The 27621-nt window shown below is 48.3% G+C and overlaps 1 protein-coding gene across 1 annotated transcript in view; it reads right to left on the bottom strand.

Moving 5' to 3' along the window:
- Positions 1 to 27621, bottom strand: part of TUBGCP5 (tubulin gamma complex component 5) — a 195050-nt gene that overhangs the window by 153543 nt on the left and 13886 nt on the right. Inside the window, exons 4-7 of the mRNA XM_063953273.1 lie at positions 19527 to 19623; positions 8152 to 8231; positions 6824 to 6956; positions 4266 to 4383 (exon numbers count right to left, since the gene is read on the bottom strand). Of these exons, the coding sequence (XP_063809343.1) occupies positions 4266 to 4383; positions 6824 to 6956; positions 8152 to 8231; positions 19527 to 19623 (428 nt within the window). The remainder of the gene's footprint in view (positions 1 to 4265; positions 4384 to 6823; positions 6957 to 8151; positions 8232 to 19526; positions 19624 to 27621) is intronic.

Genomic DNA, 27621 nt, shown 5'->3' with positions numbered 1-27621 from the left:
CACAGGTTTCCTGGCCTGAACCATGGTTGCAATAACCTTCTTGGAAAGGGCCCTTGTGAGCTAGGATGTTCCACTCAACCTTCATGCCATCAAACGAAGTTGCCGTAAGTCTGGGCAGACAAACAGTCCTTGTTGTGGAAGATCTCTTCTGAGTGGTAGAGGCCAAGGGTCTTCGACGGACATGTCCAGAAGGTCCGCGTACCACGCCCTTCGAGGCCAATCCGGGGCAATTAGAATTGCCTGGACACCTTGATTCCTGATTCGCTTTAGCACTCTTGGGAGCAATGGGATCGGAGGTAACCGGTAGACCAGCCGGTACGGCCAAGGCGACGCCAGTGCGTCCACTGCCCTCGCCTGAGAGTCCCTCATCCGCGAGCAATACCAGGGAAGTTTATTGTTGAGACGAGAAGCCATCATGTCTATTTGTGGGCAACCCCACCGGTCGATGATCTGCTGGAATACCAGATGGTGGAGCCCCCACTCCCTCGGGTGGAGATTGTGACGACTCAGGAAGTCCGCCTTCCAGTTGTCCACACCCGGAATGAAGATTGCTGACATGGCTCTTGCATTTCTTTCCGCTCAGAAGAGTATCTTTGACACCTTTCGCGTGCAGGGTCTGCTTTTTGTCCCTCCTTGTCGACTGATATATTCCACCGCTGCAGCGTTGTCCGACTGTACCTGGATCGTGTGATCCGTGAGCAGAGGAGAGGCATTGTAGATCGCCCGAAGTTCCAGAATGCTGATTGGAAGTAGGCTTTCGTGGGCTGACCACCTGTCCTGGAACAGCGCCCCTTGGGTGACAGCTCCCCATCCTCTCAGACTCGCATCCGTCGCGAGGAGGGTCCAATCTTGAATCCCAAAACTCCTGCCCTCCAGGAGATTGGAGGACTGTAGCCACCACAGGAGGGAAATCCTGGCCTGAGGTGACAGCTGAATCATCCGGTGCATCTTGAGATGCGATCCGGACCACTTGCTCATGAGATTCAAGTGAAACGTTCTGGCATGGAACCTCCCATATTGGATTGCCTCGTATGAGGCAACCATTTTTCCCAACAATCTTATGCAGAGATGTACGGACACTCTAGTACATGGGTCTTCAACCTGCGGCCCTCCAGCTGCTGTGGAACTACACGTCCCAGCATGCCCTGCCTCAGTTTTAGTATACCTTAATAGCAAACCTGTGGCAGTGCATGCTGGGATGTGTAGTTTCACAGCAGCTGGAGGGCCACAGGTTGAAGACCCATGCTCTAGTAGGTCGGAGCACCATGCGGACCATCTCCTGAAGTGTTTTCGCCTTGCCCTTCTGGCCCACAGTATCCAGCAACATACCCAGGAACAGGAGCCTCTGGGTTGGCTCCAGGTGGGACTTATGTAAGCTGAGGATCCACCCATGGTCGGACAGAAGATGGATGATGCGTTCGATATGGAGCAACCAAAGCTCCCTGCATCTTGACTTTATCAGAAGATCGTCCAGATAAGAGACCACATTGATCCCCTGGACCTGGAGTTGAAGCATCATCTCCGCCATCACCTTCGTGAATACCCTCGGGGCTGTTGACAGGCCGAAGGCAGTACCTGGAATTGGAAGTGATCGTTCAGCAGGGCAAACCGCAGGTACGGCTGATGAGGAGGCCAAATCAGAATATGGAGATAGGCGTCCTTGATATCCAAGGAGACCATAAATTCCTGTTCTTCCAGGCCCGCAATCACTGCTTGCAGGAATTCCATTTTGAATTTGAACACCCGCAAATAAGGATTCAAGGATTTCAGATTCAGAATGGGTCAGACCAAACCGTCCGGCTTCGGCACCACAAACAGGTTCGAGTAAAACGCGTTGCAGCAGTGGTACTAGAACAATGACAAGGGACTGAACCAACTTTCGGTTAGCCTGTTGCAACGTAACTTGCATATCCTCCAAAGCTGGTAAGCCTGATTTGGGGTGGGGGGTGGGGGGGGGGGGGGGGGGGTATTGTACTGTCGAATTCCAGCTTGTACCCTTGAGAAACGAGCTCACGGACCCAGGTATCTTGGCAGGTCTCCCAGATTCGGCTGAAGTGATGCAGTCAAGCTCCCACCTCGAGATCCCCTCGGGGTGGGTGGGTCGAGTCATGCTGGGGCTTTAGTGTAAGCAGAACTGGTGGACTTTTCCTGAGGACTGGTACTTGCAGGTTTTCTGGATTTACCTCTGGTGCCTCTAGCTGCATTGAAGGCACCTCTGGCCTTTGATCGAAATGTGCAAGACCGAAAGAACTGGACAGATGGTCCTGGATAGGAACGTCTCGCCGGCGTGGCCCCAGATGGGAGAAACGTGGATTTCTCGGCAGTAACCTTGAGAATCCAGGCATCCAACTCAACCCCAAAAAGCCATTACCCTGAAAAGGGGAGGAACTCCACATTATGTTTGGATTCTGCGTCCGCAATCCACTGACGCAACCACAAGGCCCTGCGCGACGACACCGCCATGGCCGGCGTCTGAACATTTATGTTCCCAATCTCCTTGAGGTAATCAGAGGACACGGGCAGTGTCCTGAATGTGTTTCAGGAGGGTAACCATGGTAACTAATGGGCATATCCCCCGAGAGGCCCCCCTGAATTTGCTTGGCCCAAGAATGAATGGCATGGGTCATCCAGAAACCCGCAATGACCGGTCTTTGTGAAAAGCCGGCTGCAGTGTATGTAGATTTCAGGGTAGTCTATCTTTCTATCCCCAGGGTCCTTCATAGTAAAGGAGCCCGGGGCAGGCAGCACCACCTTTTTAGACAGGCGAGAGACTGAGACATCCACCCCAGGGCGATCCTCCCAAAATTTTCTACCTTGAGGTGCAAATGGGAAAGTGCGCAAAAACTTTTTGCGAAAAATGCAGTCCTAAATAGGCTCAGAATAGTGTACACAAGCGGCTCTCCCCCTGTACCAGTTTCCAGCATGTCTGTGAGGCAGGAAGCGCTGTGTGTGTGCTGTTGATGGCTGCTGTAAGAAGAGGAAGGTGCCAAAACACCACTGGTCCCGCTCTGAGGAAACTCTGCTTCCTCTAATGGCGCCGGAGCTGTACATATATTATTTATACTGGCAAAGTCTCCAAATAAGCTTAAAACCTCACACAAGTGCTCAGTTAAGCAGTTTTGTGCCAGTGTACACACGGGGGATCCTAGCAGGACCCCCGAGGGAAGGACCCAAACACCGCGCCTGTGGTCAGTCGCACTTTGAACCAGGGACCCCTCTAGCGGGGTCCCCGGTGTGTACTCACCACCGATGTCACCTTCAGGCAGCGTTAGGGGTGTGCGGAATGCCGCGGCTGTGACAGCCAAGGCGCAGTGCCCCGCTGAACAAGCAGCCTCTCAGGACGGTGGTCCTACAGCGGTGAAGCGGCTCTGCACCTCGCAAGGCCGGTGACCGCGCCCCCCCCAACTCCCACGGCGCAGGTATGCTGTTGCCCAGACAGCATACCGAATAAAATAAAAACTCTCTGGAGCTGCAGAGATGTGCATCCTCTCCTGAGGGCACTTTTTTCTAAACTGCATGAGGGAGGGGGCATAGAGGGGAGGAGCCAGCACACCCAGTTGAAGAAATTTAAAGTGCCCAGTTGAAGAAATTTAAAGTGGACACTGCCGTGAGGTCTGGCGGCTGTGCGACATCCTCCTGCAGCGCTACTGTAGCGCTGCTCTCCTCCGTCTGCCCGTGGCTCCCCCCCCCCCTCCTCCTCTGGGTCCCTCATCTCAATTTGACTTTTTAAAAGTCGAATTGAGGAGAAATTGAATAGGGGTTGTCGGATCCATTCCGACAAGTACACGTCGGAATGAATCAGACCCTAATTGAATATACCCCTAAATTATTTTGTCTCATCCCAAAGTCATTCTATTAGTCTTACTGAATTATAATAATTCTCTCACAACACTTTGGGGGCATGACCTATTGTCAACTGACTTGTGTAACAATATTGGGAGGTGTGGCCAAGTACAAAAAGGACCAGAACAGAGAGCAGGCTACAACAATGGTAGACATGACTTTGGACCCCGTCTATACCCCATCGTACTAGTTTTCCCCAATATCCCTTATGGATGCTAAAGTAAAAAAAACTTTTACGTTGTCATTATGGGGTATTGTGTGTAGAATTTTGAGGTAAAAAATTAATTTATTCCAGTTTGGAATAAGGCTGTAACATAAAAAAAAAAATGTGGAAAAAGTGGAGGCGCTGTGAATACTTTCCAGATGCACTGTATCAAGAGGAAACTAAACCTTTGTAGCTGTAAAGATAAACTATTTCTTACCAAATAGCTGCCAAATTAGAATGTAAATGTGAACTGTGTGAAAATCTACTTGATCGAGCTGTCCAGTACTGGGGAACAACGTGTTGCTCTAACCAGGTTCGTGCATCTGGCTCGCCAACTAGAAAGAGAACATAAACCATGGCTGAACAGCGGAATGCAGACAGTATAACATATTAATAGAAAAATAAACAAAAACCTAGTCTGTATATGTCCAATTAATATGTTCAATTAGATCTATTTTATACCTTGTTTCCAAAGTTATAGTCACCAGTATCTGCAGCATACGGAAAAATACAATGTGGGCTTTTTATTCTAATCAATAAACTACTTTAAATTCCATGCCTAGGGCTGCATTAGATGCTGCTGAGTATATTTCAATATAGCCTTCAAAGGGTGAAGTTAGTAGATTGTATTTACCGAGATACAGTACTAGGACATTGCCACTTTTTATGGTATGTTGTACAAGTGTCAGATAGGGGTAGTATACAGTAGTGGAGTTTCACAATATAAGCTGTGTTGTGTATGTTCTATCCTGTTCCTCATGAGCCAATGAGAATCCTTCATAATAATGAAAGACTAAATCTAGTTATAACTAAACCCTATATTTTTTGATTTGTACAATATACATATCAAAGTACAAATGTATAAAAAAAAATCACTAGAACTGCCATTGTTTATCTTCTTTTCCCACTAAGGGGTATATTCAATTGGTATCGAAAACTGCCGTCTGTCAAAAAGAAGGCAGTTTTCAACTTTTTAAGGTCGAATCGTGATTCGACCTATTCAGTCCCAGCAGTGGAATTCGACTTGTCGAATAGTACGTGAATTGGCGGTATAGCTGCCGATTCACGTACTTTTGAGTGAAACGGGGCCAAATTCAACAAGATTTGGCCCCGTTTCCGACCATTTCAGTCCGACATAAAAAAATGTCGGACTGAGATGTGGGAACCAGAGGAGAGGGGGGGGGGGGGGGAGCCGTGGGACAGCCGCGGGCATACAGGGGAGATCAGCGCTACAGCACAGCGCTGCAGCAGGATGTCTCACAGCCGCGCTGCTCACGATAGCGTCCACCCGGCTCCAGCAAGTGAGGTCACGCTTGCTGGAGCCGGGTGGACACTGCCGTGAGGTCTGGCGGCTGTGCGACATCCTCCTGCAGCGCTACTGTAGCGCTGCTCTCCTCAGTCTGCCCGTGGCTCCCCCCCCCCCTCCTCCTCTGGGTCCCTCATCTCAATTTGACTTTTTAAAAGTCGAATTGAGAAGAAATTGAATAGGGGTTGTCGGATCCATTCCGACAAGTACACGTCGGAATGAATCAGACCCTAATTGAATATACCCCTAAATTATTTTGTCTCATCCCAAAGTCATTCTATTAGTCTTACTGAATTATAATAATTCTCTCAACACTTTGGGGGCATGACCTATTGTCAACTGACTTGTGTAACAATATTGGGAGGTGTGGCCAAGTACAAAAAGGACCAGAACAGAGAGCAGGCTACAACAATGGTAGACATGACTTCCTAAATGTGCTTACCGCATGTCATAGATATACTGTAATATAAACCTATAGACCAGTGGTCTCCAGCCTTAATTGGGGTGTGAGCTACTTTCGGAAAATAAAACCTCTGAAGGAGCTACCCCCTCCCCCCAATGCGCGTGCGTTCCTGCAAAAGTGGGTGTGGCCTCAACTACAAGTAATGCCCCCCCCCGCGTAGTGCCAGATACACAAATAATGCCCCCAGCAGTGCCAGATACACAAATAATGCCCCTCAGCAGTACTAGATATTCAAATAATGCCTCCCAGCAGTACCAGATACACAAACAATGCCCCTCAGCAGTGCCAGATACACAATGCCCCCAAGAGTGCCAGATACAATTCCCCCCGCACTGCCATTTAAAATGCCCCCCGCAGTGCCAGATAAAATGCTTCCTCGCAGTGTCCGATACAGTGCCCCACACAGTGCTAACCCTTGCTGGCTTCTTCTATTGCTGCTGGAGCTGCTCCTCCTGTATGAGGGACGGAAGGGGAGGAGAGCGCAGCACGTGACTCTCCTGTGAAGTCCGGAAAGCGGCTGCGGTGAGGGTGACAGAGTCTCGGGCAGCGGCGGCAGGCATTTAAAATATGGTAAGTAAGCCAATCAAAACTCGCGGTCCGGCAGCCAATCAGGTGCCGCCACTGCCGGTCCACAAGCTCTGATTGGCTGACGGCCGGCACCATATTAAAAATGACTGCCCAAGCACGTGCACTCTGTGAGCTACCAAAAATACTACGGCGAGCTACCAGTACCTCGCGAGCTACGGGTTGGAGATCACTGCTATAGACTGTATACTGTAGGTACAATTAAGTTAACACATTTTGAGAGTTTTGTCACTTTAAGGGCAATGATTATCAAGTCAAACAGCTGAAATGGAAATTTGAACAGGTAATTATAGCGGCTTTTATGGTATATTATGGTGCGATTTATAATTGTACTGCACATAAGAAAATATGAGCCTGCTAGAGAATTATATGCAACAACCTTAGCCTTTTGGGAACTCTAGACCAGTGCTGCTTCACCTACTTTTCCATGAAACAACTGGTTGAGCACTCTTCTTTTCAGTATCATCTTGAGGAGTTCTATCAACCTGTATTCCAGAGTCCTCCCTACTGAGGGGGTCCTGATCATCATCTTCGTCACTAATATCCGACCACTCCTAAAAATATAATAAAACTAGCAGTAAGCCAAACTAAAACTTTTGGTAAAGCATAATATTTAATAATGAACTCTTCCTATACAGCAGTGGTGCCCAAGCTGGACCAAATCAAAATTACTTATGGTTAATGTGATAGGCAAAACCAGTTCTGGTGGTTGCCTATCATAAAATATGTGAACAAGCAGAAGCACAATCCTGTTCACCACATAACTGACCCTAACGGCCCATACACACTTGCCGATAAAATTGAGCGACGTCGCTCATTTTCCCCAACAACAGTCCAGATCCTGCATGCATGCACTGCCGCCAGCGACGACCGATGTGTGGGCCCGCGGGTCGGCAACAATCGTCGCTGTCGGCAGTGCATGCATGCAGGATCTGGACTGTCGTCCAGGACCTGCATGCAAGGCTGGCGGAGGCGTGACGTCACTGAGCGTTATGAGCGGTAATATCACTCAGTGTGTACAGTCGCCCGCCGACCGGCCGGCCCGGGAGGGGAAACATTAGACGACGTCGCTCATAGAGCGACGTCGTGTAATGTGTACGGCCCTTAAGAGTAAGCATAATTCACTTCATTTCAGATTTTATTTTTTATTTCTTAGTAAGAAACTTTTGGCCTTGGGGCGCTGTAACAAGATGCAGAAAGTCTAGGGCGCCGTCATTCAGGAGTTTGGGAACCACATCTATACACACTAAGCAACCCAAAGACATGGGATAATACTGATGTAAAACCTTTCTGACAATTTTCCTTCTGCTACCCTTGGCATAATATTTATGTATTCAGCCCAGGCTTTTCATTTCACCTCCACTAGAAATCTTGTATTAGGCACAACATGAATAAAGATCATTGATCGGTTTGTGAAATGCACAATTTATAACATTGCATTTTGCTTAATACAGGAGCTGAACACTGCTTGCAGATTATTTCTATTTTTCATACTTTTAAATTTATCCATTCAAACCAATATTTAAAATTGGTTAATATTATGGAATAGATTGAATGAATAATGAAACATGTGACCCACACAACTATGAGTACCTTGACTCGGCCAGGTTGAGTGCCTAAAACACATGAGAAGATAAACAGGGAATTAAAAAGTATAGATTGGTACTAGGGGGCCTGGTTTTACAATACTGAGACTTACAGCTACTACTAAAAAGATGATAAAAAAAACATAAGAGCAGGTGATCTTACTGGTGTGCCTTCATCTGGACTTAGTCCAATGTCTTCCCCTTCCCTCAAGTATTTTCCCCAATCAAATGGTTCTTCCTCTTCTAGAAATAAGCCACAAAACATTTCAGCTGACAATGAGCATTATAACTTTAGCTTCAGATTAGTATATACATTAGGAAATAAATAGATTTTTAAACACAATCTACATTAGAAAACATACAGATGTGTCCTCTTACATTTTTGCTCCATATGCTACAAGTCGCATTACACATACCGCGTGAGTGCCATGTGGCTCAGCAGCGCCGAGCGCCTTTTTTGCGAACATACATCTTAGCTACAAAATTATGTAATAGTACGCACAAGTAGTTTCCATTGATTAAAATGATATACAGCATGCCTATATTCTGTGTGTGACTGTATTTGCATACAAAATACTATACTACAGTGTTTTCATGGAAAGCACTAATATGGCATTTCGGATGCAGAGCGAGCCGCAATTATACACAGAACATAGTTTTAATCAGCAGAAGCTGCTTGTGCGTCCTATTACATTACTTTGCATCTAAGACGCATTTTCACAGAAAAAAATAAAAAGGAAAAAATTTTTAAAAAAAGACGCTCTGCGCTACAGAGTCCTGCCATGGCACAGCGCGATTCTAGGGCTGTTTAGCGTAACTGCAGCAAGGATGTAAAAGGACACATCTGTACAGCTATGTTTAAACTTTAATTTATGTATTAACGCTAAACTGTTCAATGTGGTTAGATGGTAAATTCCAAGACAGAAACCTGTCTTTCCGATTTCTAAGCACGTACTGTGTATTTATGGGAGCAAAATACATTTATTCGTAAATGGAAAAAGTGTTCTGTAAAAACACTTGCTATATTTTTGCCAGTACAGATGCGTCCATCCTCATCTAGCCTCCATACCTACTGAGTCGTGGCACGCAGGGAGCATGAGAGCCGCCAGCTGCCATGCGACTCGACGAGTGCAGAGTGTCTTTTTTTTTTTTTTTGTCCCCGAAAAGGACATTTATTTAAAAGGATTATTTGCATTCCAGGAAAACACAGTAACGTGGCACTTCAATTACAGATACAGCCACAGTCGCACACAGAACATGATCATGCCGCTTATTTTAATTACAAAAGTCTGTTTGTGCGTCTTATTTGCATAACAAAGATGCATTTTCAGTAACAAAAAAAACACACACAAAACTTGATTTGTGGTCTTACCTGATTAAATCTTTTTTTCACATCCAGTTTGGACACAGGGAACACTAGGTATAGCCCGGAGAGAAGAGTCTGGGCAGCAAATAGTTACAACTTTCTTTTCCAGCATGCTCAGGCTCCCTCTCCACTATACCCTGCCCCCCAGCCTGGATGTCCACGTGCCGGGAATGGACACTGCAGAAAGCAGGAAAATGACACTGTCTAGTGTAGGATGAGACAGGACTTCTTTCATGGTGCCATTGCTGCTCGTGCCACCCTGGTGGTTGATGTAGGCGACCACTGTCATGTTGTCTGACTGTACTTTGACCAGACGTCCCTGGAGGAGATGAGAGGCAGAGCAAAGCAAAATGCCCTGTACACTGCCCTGAGCTCTAGGACATTGGACGGGAGCAGGCTCAACTGAAGAAAGATCCACTATCAAGCGAATGTTGACTGACCATATCTCCAGCAACTGAGCCAGAAGGAGCAGATTGTCACGATATGGTAGAATTCTAACATCCCAGCGATGCAGATGTGGTGCCTTGACCTTCGTGAAGACACGAGGTGCCATGGACAGCCCAAAACAGTATTGCCTGAAACTGGTAATGATAGGAGCCGACTGCAAATCTAAGGAAGCATTGATTGATATTTGCAAATAGGCATCATGAATGTCCAATGAAGCCATATAATCCCAATGTTCCATGGCCAAGATAATGGAATGAAGAGACTCCATACGAAATCTGTGGACCCGGAGAAACCAGTTCAACGCCTTGAGGTTGAGAATATGTCGGAAAAAAACATACAGCTTCTGGACCAGAAAGCGGATGGCGTCAAACCCCAGATCTCTTTGAGACGGGGGTACTGGGACTGGAAAGATGATCTTGGAAACTACAAAAGAGTGAACAGACTCCCCGAGAGCTTCTGCTTGCTTGGATTTTCTGGAAATTTGGTAGAAAAGAACCTCGTCGGAGGACGCTTTCAAAAAGTCAGTGTATATCCCTGAGAGACAACGCCCCTGACCCACGGACTGGTCCCTGCCCAAACCTTGGTGAATGACAGAAGCCGGCTTCCACCCTGGGGTACCACAGGTGAGATTAGCCCACCATGTCATGCGGCAGATTTGTTGGCTGGCTGAGGAGCAGAATTTCTGGAAGCCTAGGGCTGCTTCCCTCAGGGCTTAGAGGCCTTTGGGGAAGCGCCTTGGAATCTGGAATGCGTCTGACCCCGGGCATTCCCCTGAGGATGAAAGCAACGAAAAATAGTCCTGGCTTTATGAGGTGCAGCCAGTGGGAGGAAGGCAGTCTTGGATTTTGCTAAAGTGGCGACAATCTTGTCCAACTCCTGTCCAAATAGTATATCCCTGGAGTATGGAAGTACCTCTAAGGCTTTTTTAGAGTTTGCGTCAGCCCTCTAGTAGCATAGCCAGAGAGCACTCCTGGCCGCCACTGATGGGGCTGATGCTTTAAAGGCTAAGACCCCAGCGTTCACAGAAGGCTCCCAAGATAGGAGCTCACCATCTTGAAAATGTGCTACTAAATGTAGCAAGTCCTTCCAGTTGGTTCCTAAGGTGAGACCCTCCTCTACCCAGCAGCTGACTGCCTTAGCTACCCAGGTTTACGCAAGCGCTGCGCATGCAATAGCACCTGCATTGGAATAAGCAGTCTGGAAATTAGAGAATTTCTTTAAATCTGTAGAATCCTTAAGAGAAAATGTATCTGGTATAGGAAGGATAGAGGACTTAACTAGGCAGGCAATAGGGGCATCTACAAGGGGTGGGATCTCCCATTTGGTCTGTTCCTTAGCCGGTAGTGTATAAAAGGAATCCATACGTTTGAATAACTGAAATTGCCTTGTAGGCTGAGTTGAAGCCGCTTTTAGGAGCTCCTATAACTGTGCAGAAGCAGGGAACTCTGTTGTTCCCTTTTTCTGATATGCGATTATCGGGCCTTTGGCCCACTAATTCCTTTCTGAATACTCCACCAGAAGAATGGCTTTGACTGCTTTGATTAGCATTTCTACATCCGCCTAAGACATAGAATCGGCAGGTACCGAGGATGTTTCCACATCTGAGGAGACAGAAAATTGGATTTTAATTACCTACCGGTAAATCCTTTTCTCGTAGTCCGTAGAAAATGCTGGGGTCCACATTAGTACCATGGGAGTATAGTCGGGTCCACTAGGAGCCATTGGCACTTTAAGAGTTTGAGAGTGTGGGCTGGCTCCTCCCTCTATGCCCCTCCTACCAGACTCCGTCTAGAAACTGTGACCGAGGAGATGGACATCTTCGAGAAAAGGATTATACACAGATAGTGGCGAGAGTCAACCAGCTCACACATACAAGGCAAACCAAGATAACTAGCTTGAAACTCAGCAACCGCTGAAACATTACATACCAAGTAACAATGCAGTACTCAACTAAAAACAAAGTTGTACTGAACTAGATAACCACTGCAGGAAAACGAAGAGCTGGGCAGGCGCCCAGCATCCTCTACGGACTACGAGAAAAGGATTTACCGGTAGGTAATTAAAATCCTTTTTTCTCTTATGTCCTAGAGGATGCTGGGGTCCACATTAGTACCATGGGGGATGTACCAAAACTTCCAGAACGGGATGGAGAGCGCGGAGGCTCCTGCAGAACTGATTGGCCTCTGAGGACCTAAAGTTTGGTCAAAGTATCAAATTTTTAGAACTTTGCAAACGTATTCGACCCAGACCAAGTAGCCGCTCGGCAGAGTTGTAAAGCCGAGACACCCCGGGCAGCCGCCCAGGAAGACCCCACCTTACGAGTAGAGTGGGCCTTAACAGACGAAGGACACGGCAAGCCTGCCGTAGAATACGCATGTTGGAGATCCTGATCCAGCGAGAGATCGTCTGCTTTGAAGCAGGACACCAAATTTTCTTGGGATCATACAGGACAAACAGAGAGTCCGATTTTCTGTGACGAGCAGTCCTCCTCACATAGATGTTTAGAGCCCTTACAACAGGGGTGGGCAACCAGTCAGTGACAAAGAGCCAAAAAACCTTGTTAGGTTGGTCAAAGAGCCGGCATCGAGCCGATGGCGCGCATGCAAAAATGGAATGTGGCCTTGTGCCTGCTAGACCACACCCCTGGTATAAAATACATTGAAAAAGCCAGAACAACATAAAATAAAATTTTTTAAAGCCAGATCCATTGAAAAAGCCACTTTCGCAAAAAATTGAAAAAGCTAGATTCACATAATAAACTTCAGCTCCCCATGTGTCACTCCAGCCAGCTCCCCCATGTGCCACTCCAGCCATATCTCCCCATGTGTCACTACTTCCAGCACCCTCCCACGTCACTCCTGCCAGGAACCTCCTGTGTCTCTCCAGCCAGCTCTGCCATATGTCACTCTAGCCCACCCCCATGTATCACTACAGCCCCCCATCAACTCGTGCCATTGCAGCAGTCCCTAATGTGTCCTCTGTTTGCTTGTGGGTGTCTCACCTCTAGTATCTGACTCCTTCAGTTTTCAGTCCCTGTAATGCTGCTGCGTGTCTGGCTGGAGTGCAGCGGTTTCTGTATCTGTTGTGGTCACATGATTTAGAGTGTTGGGAGCCACAGTTGAATAAAGAAAGACCCACATGCGGCTAAAGAGCCACAGGTTGGCCACCGCTGCCTTACAACATCCAAAGACTTGGATGAAATTGAGGAGTCAGTCGCAACTGGCACCACAATAGGCTGGTTGATATGAAATGCCGACACAACCTTCGGAAAAAACTGTTGACGCGTCCGGAGCTCAGCTCTGTCTTCATGGAAGATCAAGTAGCGGCTTTTACATGACAAAGCCCCCCAACTCCGACACACGTCTAGCAGAAGCTAAGGCCAACAAAGTGACAGCCTTCCACGTGAGAAACTTGACCTAAACCTCCTGTAGAGGCTCAAACCAGTCCGACTGAAGGAACTGCAACACCACGTTAAGATCCCATGGCGCCGTAGGCGGTACAAAGGGAGGTTGAATGTGCAGAACTCCCTTCAAAAAAGAATGAACCTCAGGGAGGGCAGCCAATGGTTTCTGGAAGAAAATGGATAGAGACGAAATCTGGACCTTCACGGATCCTAACCGCATGCCCATATACACACCTGCTTGCAGGAAGAGGAGAAACCGTCCCAGTTGAAACAACACCGTAGGAAACTTCTTGGACTCACACCAAGATACATATTTTTTCCAAATACGATAGTAATGTTTAGAAGTGACTCCTTTCCTAGCCTGCATCAGTGTAGGAATAACCTTGTTCGGAATGCCCTTCCGAGCTAGTATCTGGCGTTCAACCTCCATGCCGTCAAACGTAGCCATGGTAAGTCTTGATAGGCGAACGGCCCCTGCTGTAGCAGGTCCTCCCGAAGAGGAAGAGGCATTGGCTTTTCTAGCAGTAGATCCAGAAGAGTCGCGTACCAAGTCCTTCATAGCCAGTCTGGAGCAATGAGGATCGCTTGAACTCTTGATCTCCTTATGAGCTTTAGAATTTTTGGAATGAGTGGAAGTGGTGGAAACACGTACACCGACTGGAATACCCACAGAGTCACTAGGGCGTCCACCGCCACTGCTTGCGGGTCCCTCGACCTGGAACAATATCGCCAAAGCTTCTTGTTGAGACGAGAGGCCATCATGTCTATTTGGGGTACACCCCAAAGATCTGTTATCTACTTGAACACCTCCGGATGGACACCGCACTCTCCCGGATGGAGATCGTGTCTGCTAAGGAAGTCCGCCTCCCAGTTGTCTACTCCCGGAATGAAGATTGCCGACAGCGCCAACGCGTGTTTTTCTGCCCAGAGGACGATTCTTGTTACCTCTGACATTGCAGCTCTGCTCTTCGTTCCGCCCTGTCGGTTTATGTAAGCCACGGTCGTTACATTGCACTTGAATGGCCCGATTTCTTAGAAGATGGGCCGATTGGAGAAGACCGTTGTAGACGGCTCTTAGATCCAGAATGTTTATCGGCAGGCCGGCTTCCAGACTTGACCACCTTCCTTGGAAGGTTTCCCCTTGGGTAACTGCGCCCCAGCCCTGGAGACTTGCATCCGTGGTCAGAAGGATCCAGTCCTGAATCCCGAACCTGCGACCCTCCAGAAGATGAGGGAGTTGGAGCCACCAGAGGAGTGAAATCCTGGCCTTTGGCGACAGACGTATTCTCTGGTGCATGTGAAGATGAGATCATGACCACTTGTGCAGGAGATCCAGCTGGAAGGACAGAGCATGAAACCACCCATACTGCAGAGCCTCGTAAGAGGCCACCATCTCCCCTAGAAGGCGGCACTGATGAACCGACACCCGGGCTGGCTACAGGACATCCCGCACCATTGTTTGTATCACCAACGCTTTTTCATCTGGAAGAAACACCCTCTGCACTTTCGTGTCGAGGATCATTCCCAGAAAGGACAACCTCCTGGTTGGTTCCAAATGTGATTTTGGAAGATTCAGGATCCAACCGTGTTCTATGAGCAGATGGGTCGTGAGAACAATGGTCTGTAACAGCTTCTCCTTGGACGATGCCTTTATCAGCAGATCGTCCATATATGGAATTATGTTCACCCCCTGTCTGCGGAGGAGAACCATAATCTCTACCATCACCTTGGTGAATACCCTCAGTGCTGTGGGGAGGCCGAATGGCAGGGCCTGAAATTGGAAATGACAGTCCAACAGTGCGAATCGGAGATAAGCTTGATGCGGCAGCCAAATCGGAATGTGGAGTTAAGCATCCTTGATATCCAGGGATACCAGGAATTCCCCCTCTTCCAGACCTGATATCACTGCCCTTAGAGACTCCATTTTGAACTTGAACTCCCTCAGGAAGGGGTTTAGCGATTTTAAGTTCAGAATAGGTCTGACCGAACCATCCGGTTTCGGTACCACGAAAAGGTTCGAATAGTAACCTTTGTTTTGCATATGGGGTGGGACTGGTACAATAACCTGTGCCTCCACCAACTTCTGGATGGCTTCCTGTAGGATAGCCCTGTCTGCCAGTGAGGAGGGAGATCTTGAAATTCCAGCCTGTACCCCTGGAACACAATATTTTGCACCCAGGAATCCAGGCCAGATGACACCCAAACGTGACTGAAATGCCTGAGTCTTGCCCCCCCACCCACCCCCACGGTCCACTGTCATGCTGAGGACTTTGGCGTACCTGAAGCAGGTTTCTGTTGGACGGTTTGGCCTTTCTTGGCTTGGCAGTCCGAAAGGACTGTGATGTAGCTGAAGAAAAGTGATGTTGAATTGTTTTTACGTAACATTCAGGATTCTGCAGGATTTCTGGTGGAATCCATGAAAGACCTGGGTTCCATGGCTGCAGGGATATCTTCCATGTCGGTCTCGGCTCGTAGGGGACTTTGGCTGCGCAAGTGGTCTGCCGACGCGGAATTCAGGAGAGGTGTGGAGACCCTACCCTACACAGGTCAGGCTCTCTTTGGAGAAGCTTTGGATGCGTGGATTTCCGCGGCTACAGCGGGTAAGTCGCCTTTTCTTCCCTCAGCTGCACCTGCCATGAAGAAACCCTTTTATCCATTGTATCCAAATCCTCAAGTAACGTGCCTGACCACTTTACTATAGCTTTGGAAATCCATGCACTGGCAATAGTGGGAAGTAGTATCGTCCCTGAAGCCGTGTATATGGATTTGAGCGTAGTATCAATTTTGCGATCAGCCGGCTCTTTTAAGGCGGTAGATCATGGAACAGGTAAAACCACCTTTTTTGTGAGTCTGGATACAGACGCGTCCACAATAGGCAGGTTTTCCCATTTTTTCCTATCCTCAACAGGGAAAGGAAATGCCACCTGAACCCTCTTAGGGATCTGGAATTTATTCTCAGGGTTTTCCAAAGCCTTTTCAAAAACAGTATTTAATTCTTTTGACGCAGGGAAGGTTAGCGAGGCTTTCCTATTGTCTGTGAAGTAAGCTTCCTCAACCTGCTCAGGTGTTGTATCAGTAATATTCAACACATCTCTAATGGCCTCTATCATCAACTGCACCCCTTTTGCAAGAGATGCTGCCCCCCGCAACACATCCCCATCACCGTCTGCAGTGTCAAAATCGGTATTTGTGTCATCTTGCATGATCTGTGCAAGAGCACGTTTGTGGGAACATAAAGTGTGGGGCCCTGAGGTAACAGAACCGGACCAGACTGCCATAGAGTTCGGTAAAAATTGAGTTGAAGATTAATTCTGTGCAACCCTAGTAGAAATCGGAGAAATCATAGAGGATAACCATTGCTGGTATCTGTGCTAAAACAGTGCAATCCTGATTACATGGAATGGGATGGAATCATCATGAGAGGACATATCCTCTGCAGCATATGACACAGAGTCCCTGGACATAGCTTAATGGAGACCACTGACACTCCACACACAAGGGAGGACAAACAGAGTTTCACCCCCAAGAATGGCAAGAGAGACAAAGAGATTGGAGCCAACCCACACACAGCGCTTCCAAGGTATAGGGAGACCCTCAACCAGCGCTGACTGTGTACCTTAATAGGTTAAACACTCTATACACAGCCCCCCCCCCCCCCTCCCCTTCTACAACCCCCGTAAGAGATAGCTGGAGTTGAAATGGAGGTACAGCTCTCACTGACGGCGCTTCTGCAGGCAGGAAAATGGCGCTGAACGCTGCTGGGTCCGCTCTGAGAAACTCCGCCCCCTTAATAGCGCTGTCTTCCTGCTGTTCTGGAGATTATACTGGCCTGAGGAATTATGCTGGCAGCGATCCTGGGACCCTGACAGGCTTGAAGGTCAATGTAGGCGCTGGCTTAGGGCGCCCCTCACAGCGCTGCACTATGTACCGCTGAGCCCCGGAGCGCAGTTAGTACTGCGCTCCATACCCTGTTGCAAGCGGGGAGCCGGTGTGAAGATGGCGGCAACGGGGGCTGGTGACTAAATTGCCATTGATCTTCTGGCTCTGTAAGGGGGTGGCTTCACTGTGAGCAGCTGGGCAAGTTGCGTTGGAGGGTCAAAGTTGCGTTGGAGGGTCACCAACAGCAGACGCGCATGGCTGAACACTAGCTTGGAGGGCTGATGCGGGAGCTGCAAGCCGGTCTTCTTAGACATTACCTATGTCAGGGTTGATGCAAGCCGATTCCTGAGTGGATGGCACTGCTGAAGGGGCGTACCGCAGTATAGCCGCGAAGGAACGGATCATGAGAAGAGAGAGTGTTAACAAAGAGTCTATAAGTACGTGGCACTGAGGCACCCACCTCCCTGGGAGCTTTGTTTTTGAATGACATAGTAATGCAAACCAAGCTTGACCCCACACGCAAAGCTGATGCAGTGGCATGTACTACAGGACAGTGCAAAGGGTGGGAGGCAGTACCCAGAAACAATAAATGGGCCTGCTATAGAAATATCTTTATAAATATAATAAGCAATATAGATATCTAAGCTCAAGGGTACATACACAGACCCACAGATACAGCAGGACACGAAAACAGAACAGGGACATCAGTAAAAAGCTTAAAAACACATGCATACAGAACCAATCAATGCACAGAATAAGTTGGCACTGATACTCAACAATCCAGCCAAATAAGCAGGAAGGAGTTTTGCATTGACAACAGGCTGCTAGGAGTAAGACTTGGAGGAGACAGAAGCCTAAGCTTCTCTCTGCGTGTCTCTGAGGCAGCAATGTGCTTAAAATGGCTGTCCACGGTTCTAGGAGGTGAAGAGAGGAGTGTGCCTAAGGCAGGCAGTCAACTTTGTTGAAAGCCTGCCTTCCCCTTAGGTAAAAAAAAAACCCCAAAAAACCCAGGGACAATGGCCTCACCGCTCCTGCGGTGTCCTGTTCCAAGCTAGCCTGGTGGTGCAGTATGCGGAGCAGAGACCTGGACAGACACTTAACCACATCGCTGGTGGTCTTCTGCACCAGCGGTAAAAAGCCGCAAAGATGCGGCTCCCTTACCCGCCCTGCACATACAGCTGCAGGGTCCAGGAGCGGTGGAGGGTATACTGCCTCTGCTGTGTCACCTCCCAGATGCCCTGGGTGGAAGTCACCGACCGAGTTGCTGGTGCTGTCGGCAGCTGGTGTTGGAGAAGCTGTGAGGGCATCCTATAAGACGTCTTAGCAGACCGCTTAGTGTGTAAAAGAAAAAAAGAAAGGAAAAAAGTAACTAGGGGGACCACTTAATAGCAGCCCCCACACAAAATGGTGCATGCTCCTGCCGACACCAAATTGAAACTGAAAGTTGCAAATATTTGGTGCCCAAACTTACTTCTCCAGGCTATACCCAGTGTTCCCTGTGTCCCCTAGTGGACAGAAGAAAGTCGCTCAGCTTTAGTAAATGCACTCACAACTACGTGCGACTAGAAGGGGTGTTTAACGTGACTAACAATGAGGGAGGACACATCTGTATATAAACAATTTATCTATGCACTGCACATGGGGGTATAGCACAAGCTACTAGTTGTTAGAAAATGGTCTCCTCACTTACAGACACCTACAATATAGTTCTTTCACAAGCAGCCTGTCTGCACATTACAGTAATGACCTAGGGATGTGACCTCATACTGTACATCTTTGCTGAAATAGTACATCTTTGCTGAAATAGTGCCAATCAGACCCTCTTGACGCACCAAGTCGGGTGTCTTATTTTTCTGAAAATGTGTCTTAGTTGCAATGCGATGCGAGTACGACGCATCTGGAGACTGTGCTGATTAGTTATCTGTGCGTCACAACACACTGACTACGACGCATTTTTGGCAAAAAAAAAAGACATCCGATGCTAGCAGAGCTGCTCGGGTCGGTCAGCTTACTCACGCCAGGCATCCAGCGCTGCATGGCGTATTGAGGATAGATGTATGAGGACATATCTGTATAGTTTTCATTCTCTGACCGCAGGGATGAAACAAGTTGTCTTGTCTCTACTGCGGTTATATCCAGTTCACCCCTCTCAAGTGATGGGCTGTAATGTATAACTGGCCCCACAGTATGAGACCTCACAGTTAAGCTGCTGGCATCCCTTACTACAAGAGCTGAACTGAAGAAGAGATCAGGCAGAGTATGCCCCCTTCATTTCTTCTGGTTATTGGGGCAGTAAAATGTAGACTTGAGTATAAAATTGTAATATCTCTTGAATGTCCTTAATCAACATAATATACCGAAATTTACAGAGTAATTAAAAATCATGTACGTGTATAGCAAACAGGTTAAATGACCTTTCCATAATGCAAAGTTTACCAGTTACCTGCTTGTTTTTTCCTTGGCTTTTCAATATAGTCATATTTGGATGGTGAATCAGACAAACACAGTAGAAGAGACAGTATGGCATAATGGACTTCCGTCTAAAACAAAGATCAAAGATTAACAAAATAACTGGTTCTGAAAGTATTAAACAACAGTACAGAGATCACCAGCCAGACAAATATGTTGGGGGAATCACAGGTTCTTTCTATTCTACACTTAGGGGGGAATTCAAATGTTTGAAAAGTCAGTTGGGTCTGTTTTTTCCTATCTAATAGACAGGAACAGACAGACACCCAACTGAATTTTCAAACATTTGAATTCCCCCAGTTAATGTCAAAATCTATTGGGTTTTTTTAAAGCAATTTAGTGGTTGATTTGCATATAATAAATTCAGTAATTGAGAAATAAACCTGCAAATCACCAAAATAAAATAAATAATAATTGAAAATAGGATTTTAACACCTTTAATATTTTAAGACATGGGCACTTTAAGACTTTAAATGAGTGTGAACTGGCTCCTCCCTCTATGCCCCTCCTCCAGACCTCAGTTATAGGAACTGTGCCCAGAGGAGAAGGACATTTCGAGGAAAAGGATTTTGTTAAACTAAGGGTGAGATACATACCAGCTCACACCACGCACACCGTACAACATGGCCTGTAACTACAACCAGTTAACAGCGTGAATCAAAACAATCAGCAACAGGCTGACCTTAACCAAAACACAACCTTTGTGTAACATAAGCAATAACCATTAACAAGTACTGCAGATAGAGTCCGCACTGGGATGGGCGCCCAGCATCCTCTACGGACTTAGAGAAAAGGATTTACCGGTAGGTATTAAAATCCTATTTTCTCATACGTCCTAGAGGATGCTGGGGACTCCGAAAGGACCATGGGGTTTATACCAAAGCTCCAGACCGGGCGGGAGAGTGCGGATGACTCTGCAGCACCGATTGAACAAACATGAGGTCCTCATCAGCCAGGGTACCAAACTTGTAGAATTTCGCAAACGTGTTTGACCCCGACCAAGTAGCTGCTCGGCAAAGCTGTAATGCCGAGACACCCCGGGTAGCCGCCCAAGACGAGCCCACCTTCCTAGTGGAATGGGCCTTCACCGAATTCGGTAACGGCAATCCAGCCGTAGAATGTGCATGCCGAATCATATTACAGATCCAGCGTGCAATAGTCTGCTTAGAAGCAGGAACCCCAACCTTGTTGGAAGCATATAGAACAAACAGCGCCTCTGTTTTCCTAATACAAGCCGTTCTTGCCACATAAATTTTCAAAGCTCTGACCACATCGAGAGACTTAGAATCCGCCAAGGCTTCCATAGCCACAGGTACCACAATAGGTAGGTTCATGTGAAACGCCGAAACCACCTTTGGCAGAAATTGTTGACAAGTTCTCAATTCTGCTCTATCAACATGGAAGACCAAGTAAGGGCTTTTGTGAGACAAAGCCGCCAGCTCTGACACCCGCCTTGCGGACGCCAAGGCCAATAGCATGACCACCTTCCAAGTGAGAAACTTCAACTCAACCGTTTGTAACGGTTCAAACCAATGTGACGCTAGGAACTGTAACACCCCATTAAGGTCCCATGGTGCCACCGGGGGCACAAATGTAGGCTGTATGTGCAGCACCCCCTTCACGAAAGTCTGTACTTCTGGAAGGGAGGCCAATTCCCTTTGAAAGAAAATAGATAAGGCCGAAATCTGCACTTTAATGGAGCCTAACTTTAGGCCCGCATCCACGCCTGATTGCAAAAAATGGAGAAAATGACCCAGCTGAAATTCTTCCGTAGGCGCCTTATTGGATTCGCACCAAGACACATATTTTCTCCAAATACGGTGGTAATGCTTCGCAGTTACCTCCTTTCTAGCCTTCAGTAAAGTCGGAATGACTTCTCCGGGAATACCCTTTCGAGCTAGAATTTGGCGTTCAACCGCCAAGCCGTCAAACGCAGCCACGGTAAGTCTTGGAACACGCACGGCCCTTGCCGTAACAGATCCTCTCTCAGAGGAAGAGGCCAGGGATCTTCCACGAGCAATTCCTAAAGATCCGGATACCAGGCCCTCCTTGGCCAGTCTAGAACAACGAGTATCGTCCGAACTCCTGTTCTTCTTATGATTTTTAACACCTTTGGAATGAGCGGAAGCGGAGGGAACACATAGACATACTGAAACACCCATGGCGTCACTAGCGCGTCCACTGCAAGTGCACGAGGGTCCCTCGACCTGGAACAATATGCCTGAAGCTTCTTGTTGAGGCGAGACGCCATCATGTCTACTTGAGGAAGTCCCCAACGACTTGTCACTTCTGCAAAGACCTCTTGATGAAGACCCCACTCTCCTGGATGGAGATCGTGTCTGCTGAGGAAGTCTGCCTCCCAGTTGTCCACGCCTGGTATGAAGACAGCTGACAGAGCGCTTACATGTCTTTCCGCCCAGCGAAGAATCTTTGTGGCTTCCGCCATTGCTGCTCTGCTCCTTGTTCCGCCCTGGCGGTTTACGTGCGCCACCGCTGTTATGTTGTCCGACTGAATCAGGACGGGTAGTCCGCGAAGGAGATGTTCTGCTTGCAGAAGGGCATTGTAAATGGCCCTTAATTCCAGGATGTTTATGTGCAGACAAGCTTCCTGGCTTGACCATTTTCCCTGGAAATTCTCCCCTTGAGTGACTGCTCCCCAACCCCGGAGACTCGCATCCGTGGTTACCAGGACCCAATCCTGGATCCCGAACCGGCGACCCTCCAGTAGGTGAGAACTTTGGAGCCACCACAGTAGAGAAATCCTGGCCTTGGGGGACAGGCATATTCTCCGGTGCATGTGTAGATGGGACCCGTACCATTTGTCCAACAGGTCCCACTGAAACGTTCTGGCATGAAATCTGCCAAAAGGAATGGCCTCGTAGGCCGCTACCATCTTCCCCAGCACTCGAGTGCACTGATCAATCGACACTCTTGCCGGTTTCAGAAAGTCCTTGACCATGGACTGGATTTCCAGAGCTTTTTCCCCCGGGAGAAAAACTCTCTGTAGATCAGTGTCCAGAACCATGCCCAAGAACGACAGCCGTTTTGTCAGAATCAACTGCGACTTCGGCAAATTTAGGAGCCATCCATGTTGCTGCAGAACCGTCAGGGACAGCGCAACGTTTTTAGCAATAGCTCCTGTGATCTCGCCTTTATCAGGAGATCATCCTAGTACGGGATAATTGTGACCCCCTGCTTGCGCAAGAGCACCATCATTTCCGCCATGACCTTGGTAAAAATCCTCGGGGCCGTGGAAAGACCAAACGGCAACGTCTGAAATTGGTAGTGACAATCCTGAACAGCGAACCTCCGGTACGTCTGATGAGGAAGATATATGGGGACATGTAGGTAAGCAACCTTTATGTCGACTGATACCATAAAATCCCCTCCCTCTAGACTGGAGATCACTGCATGCAGAGATTCCATCTTGAATTTGAAACTTTTCAAATAGAGATTGAGGGACTTTAAATTCAGAATCGGTCTGATCGAGCCATCCGGCTTCGGGACCACAAACCGGTTTGAATAAAACCCTTCTTCCCGTTGTGACGGGGGCACTTCGACAATGACCCGCTGCTGACACAGCTTCTGTATTGCCGCACTCACTACCTCCCTTTCCGGAAGGGAAGCTGGTAAGGCCGATTTGAAAAATCGTCGCGGAGGCACGTCTTGAAACTCCTGTTTGTGTCCTTGGGTCACAAACTCTAGCACCCAAGGGTCCAGGCCCAAGTGAACCCAGACCTGACTGAAAAGCTGAAGACGTGCCCCCACCGGTGCGGACTCCCGCAGGGGAGCCCCAGCGTCATGCGGTGGACTTGGAAGGAGCCGGGGAGGACTTCTGCTCCTGAGACCCTGCCACGGCCGGTGATCTCTTTCCCTTTCCCTTACCTCTGGCAAGGAAGGATGACCCACATCCTTTCCGGAACTTCTGCGACCGAACGGACTGCACCTGGTATTGAGGCGTCTTCTTTCTTTTGCTGCGGAGGAACAAAAGGCAGAAACGAGGACTTACCCGTGGTAGCTGTAGAAACCAGGTCCGCGAGGCCTTCACCAAATAAAACTTCCCCCATAAAGGGCAGAGCCTCCATAGCTTTTTTAGAATCAGCATCACCATTCCATTGAGGAGTCCACAATACCCTCCTAGCCGAGACTGCCATGGCATTGGCCCTCAATCCCAAGAGGCCAATATCCCTCGCAGTATCCTTTAGATAGACCGCAGCGTCCTTGATATGACCCAGTGTCAACAGTACGCTATCCTTATCCAGAGTGTCTATTTCAGATAACAAGGTATCAGCCCACTTTTCAATAGCGTTACTCACCCATGCCGAAGCCACGGCCGGCTTTTGTCGTGACAAAAATAGACTTCAAGGTAGTTTCCTGCCTACGATCAGCCGGATCCTTAAGGGCCGCCATCTCAGGTGACGGCAGCGCCACCTTCTTGGACAAACGCGCTAGAGCTTTGTCCACTGTGGGGGTAGACTCCCACCTAACCCTATCCTGGGAAGGAAACGGGTATGCCATAGCAATTCTCCTGGGAATCTGCCACCGTTTATCCGGGGTTTCCCAGGCCCTTTCAAAAAGAGCATTCAGTTCATGCGAGGAAGGAAACGTTACCTCCGGCTTCTTCCCCTTAAACATGCAGACCCTAGTCTCAGGGACAGCGGGGTCCTCTGTGATATGTAACACGTCTTTTATTGCCACAAACATGTACTGAATACTCTTAGCCACCTTAGGATGTAGCTTCGCATTATCATAGTCGACACAGTCGAGTCCGTGTCGGTATCCGAGTCTGATATCTGGGTAAATGAACGTTTTTGGGACCCCGAGGGTGCCCGAGTGAGTGGGACTACCTCTCCCATGGAATGCCTCCATGCCTGGTTCTGAGCCTCGGATTTATCCAACCTCTTATGTAACAAAGCCACACTCTTATTCAAAACGCTCCACATCTCCACCCAATCAGCAGTCGGCGGTGCCGACGGAGTCACTCCTTCATTCTGTTCAGCCCCCACACACGCCTCCTCCTGGGTAGAGCATTCAGCCTCAGACATGTCGACACACACGTACCGACACCACCCAACACACTGGGCTACAGGGGACAGACCCACAGCAAGGCCTTTCAGAGGGACAGAGAAAGAGTTTGCCAGCTCACACCCAGCGCCCCACCGGTCAGAAACCTGTAAGCGCTGTTATATATTATAACAATATTAACCAACACCAAATTTGTGCCCCCCCCCCTCGTTTTTCAAGCACCCAGTTACTTGTGTGCAGTGAAGGGCCAGGAGCAGCGTCTCTGCAGCAAGCTGTGGAGAGAAAATGGCGCTGGTTAGAGCTGGAGGACGAAGCCCCGCCCCCTACATGGCGCGCTTCCATCCCGCTTTTTTATGCTGGTGGGGGTCCCTGGAAAGGTGCCACCGCACCTTAGATAGATGCCAGCCCCTTATATGAGGTAATATTTGATGCCCAGGGCGCCCCTCCTGCGCCCTGCACCCTTGCAGTGCCTTGTGTGTGTGGGAGCAATGGTGCGCAGCGCGACCGCTGAGCGGTACCTCCGGAAGACTGAAGTCTTCTGCCGCCTTCACGAAGTCTTCGTTGCTTCTAATACTCACCCGTCTTCTGACTTCTGGCTCTGTGAGGGGGACGGCGGCACGGCTCCAGGAGTGAGCTGCAAGGCGACCCAAGCGGTCAGACCCTCTGGAGCTAATGGTGTCCAGTAGCCTAAGAAGCAGAGCCTTTGAACTCACAGAAGTAGGTCTGCTTCTCTCCCCTCAGTCCCACGATGCAGGGAGCCTGTTGCCAGCAGTGCTCCCTGAACATAAAAAAACTTAACAAAAGTCTATTTCCAGAGAAACTCAGGAGAGCCCTCTGTGTGTGACCAGTCTCCTCTGGGCACAGAACCTAACTGAGGTCTGGAGGAGGGGCATAGAGGGAGGAGCCAGTTCACACCCATTTAAAGTCTTAAAGTGCCCATGTCTCCTGCAGAGCCCGTCTATACCCCCTGGTCCTTTCGGAGTCCCCAGCATCCTCTAGGACGTAGGAGAAAATAGGATTTTGGTACTTACCAGGTAAATCCTTTTCTTTGAATCCATAGGGGGCACTGGAGTACTCTTGGGATATGGACGGCTTCCACCGGAAGAAGGCACTGAATAAATTAATTTTTGAGACTACTCCTCCCCTCCATATCCTCGAGCACTTCAGTGTTTTTTACTGAGCCGAACAGGATCGATAGAGAGATTGACCAAAGGAGAATTACATATAATCTCACGGACAACAATAAAGTTGACACAAAACGTAACAGACAACTAAACAGTTGACACCATAACTGATTAACCCTTGTTAAATTTAAACCAGTCGTGAAAGTGTGTTACCATAAGAACCACTGAACTTCCTAAAACAGGTAAACTGCTCTGGGTGGGCGTCCAGTGCCCCCTATGGATTCAAAGAAAAGGATTTACCTGGTAAGTACCAAAATCCTATTTTCTTTATCATCCACTAGGGGTCACTGGAGTACTCTTGGGATGTACCAAAGTTTCCTCCGTGGTGGGAGAGCTGTTTGGCACTTGTAACACTAAACGGCCAAAGCTAGATGCTGATGCCGCGAAAGTATCAAACTTGTAAAAGCGCACAAACGTGTGCACTGAAGACCAAGTAGCCGCACGGCAAAGCTGTGTCGTAGAAGCCCCACGACTCGCTGCCCATGACGTTCCCACAGAACGTGTGGAATGAGCTGTTACTGAAGTAGGTGGCTGTAACCTAGCATAAAGGTAAGCCTGACGTATGGTCCGTTTGATCCATCTGGATAAGGTTTGCTTAGAGGCTGGCCAACCCCTCTTAGCCGCATCATAGAGAACAAACAACGTATCCGTTTTACGCACAGTAGACGTTCGGGATACATAGATGCGCAATGCGCGAACCACATCCAACGTTCCAGAATCTCCTGTTAACACAGGAACTACTATTGGTTGATTGATGTGAAAAGACGACACTACCTTTGGTAGAAAAGCGGGATTCGTCCGAAGTTCCGCTCTGTCATCATGAAAAACTAAATACGGTGACTTGCACGACAAGGCACCCAGATCTGAAACACGCCTAGCCGAAGCTAAGGCTAAAAGAAAAATCGTTTTCCAAGTGAGAAATTTAATATCCACTTGTCGTAAAGGTTCAAAGTAATCGGACTGTAAGAAATCTAAAACCAGATTCAAGTCCCATGGTGCTGTAGGTGGAATGAAAGGAGGCTGTATCCTCTTTACACCCTGTAAAAACGTATGTATTGACGGCAACGAGGCCAATTTCCTTTGAAAGAAAATTGACAACGCAGATGAGATACCTGCACCTTTAGTGTGGAAAGACGTAGTCCTCCATCTAACCCCATCTGTAAAAATAACAAAAGACGGGATAAATTAAAAGATGATGTCGGAAATTTCCGAGCTTCACACCAACTTATATAAGTACGCCAGATTCTGTAATAATGAGCTGCCGTAACCGGCTTCCTAGCTCGTACCATGGTTGGTATAACAGACTCAGGAATGCCCTCTCTTCTTAAGATGGCCTTTTCAACAGCCACCCCGTCAAACGCAGCCGCGCTAAATCGGGGTAAAGGAACGGACCCTGTTGTAACAGGTCCGGACGTAGTGGGAGTGGCCACGGATCGTCTGCGAGTAACCCGAGGAGATCCGAGAACCAAGCCCTCCGAGGCCAATGAGGCGCTATTAGTATGACTGTGACGGACCCTCTCTTGATCCGTTTTAGCAACAGCGGGAGCAGCGGAAACGGTGGAAACAGATACACAAGGCTGTACGGCCACGTGGCTGTGAGAGCATCCACCGCCACTGCCCCTGGATCTCTTGTTCTGGACACATATCGTGACACCTGATGATTGTGGCGGGATGCCATCAGATCCACCTGAGGGTACCCCCACTTCTGGATCAACATCTGAAATACTTCTGGATTTAATGCCCACTCTCCTGGATGAAAATCCCGACGACTGAGAAAATCTGCCTCCCAGTTGTCCACTCCCGGAATGAACACTGCCGACAATATCACCTGGTGATATTCGGCCCATCTGAGGATCCGAG

Source organism: Pseudophryne corroboree, chromosome 2 (genome assembly GCF_028390025.1).
Source record: "Pseudophryne corroboree isolate aPseCor3 chromosome 2, aPseCor3.hap2, whole genome shotgun sequence".
In the NCBI taxonomy this organism is placed as follows: Eukaryota; Metazoa; Chordata; class Amphibia; order Anura; family Myobatrachidae; genus Pseudophryne; species Pseudophryne corroboree.
Note: the sequence above shows the minus strand (reverse complement) of the source record. Positions and strands in the feature narration are given on the sequence as shown.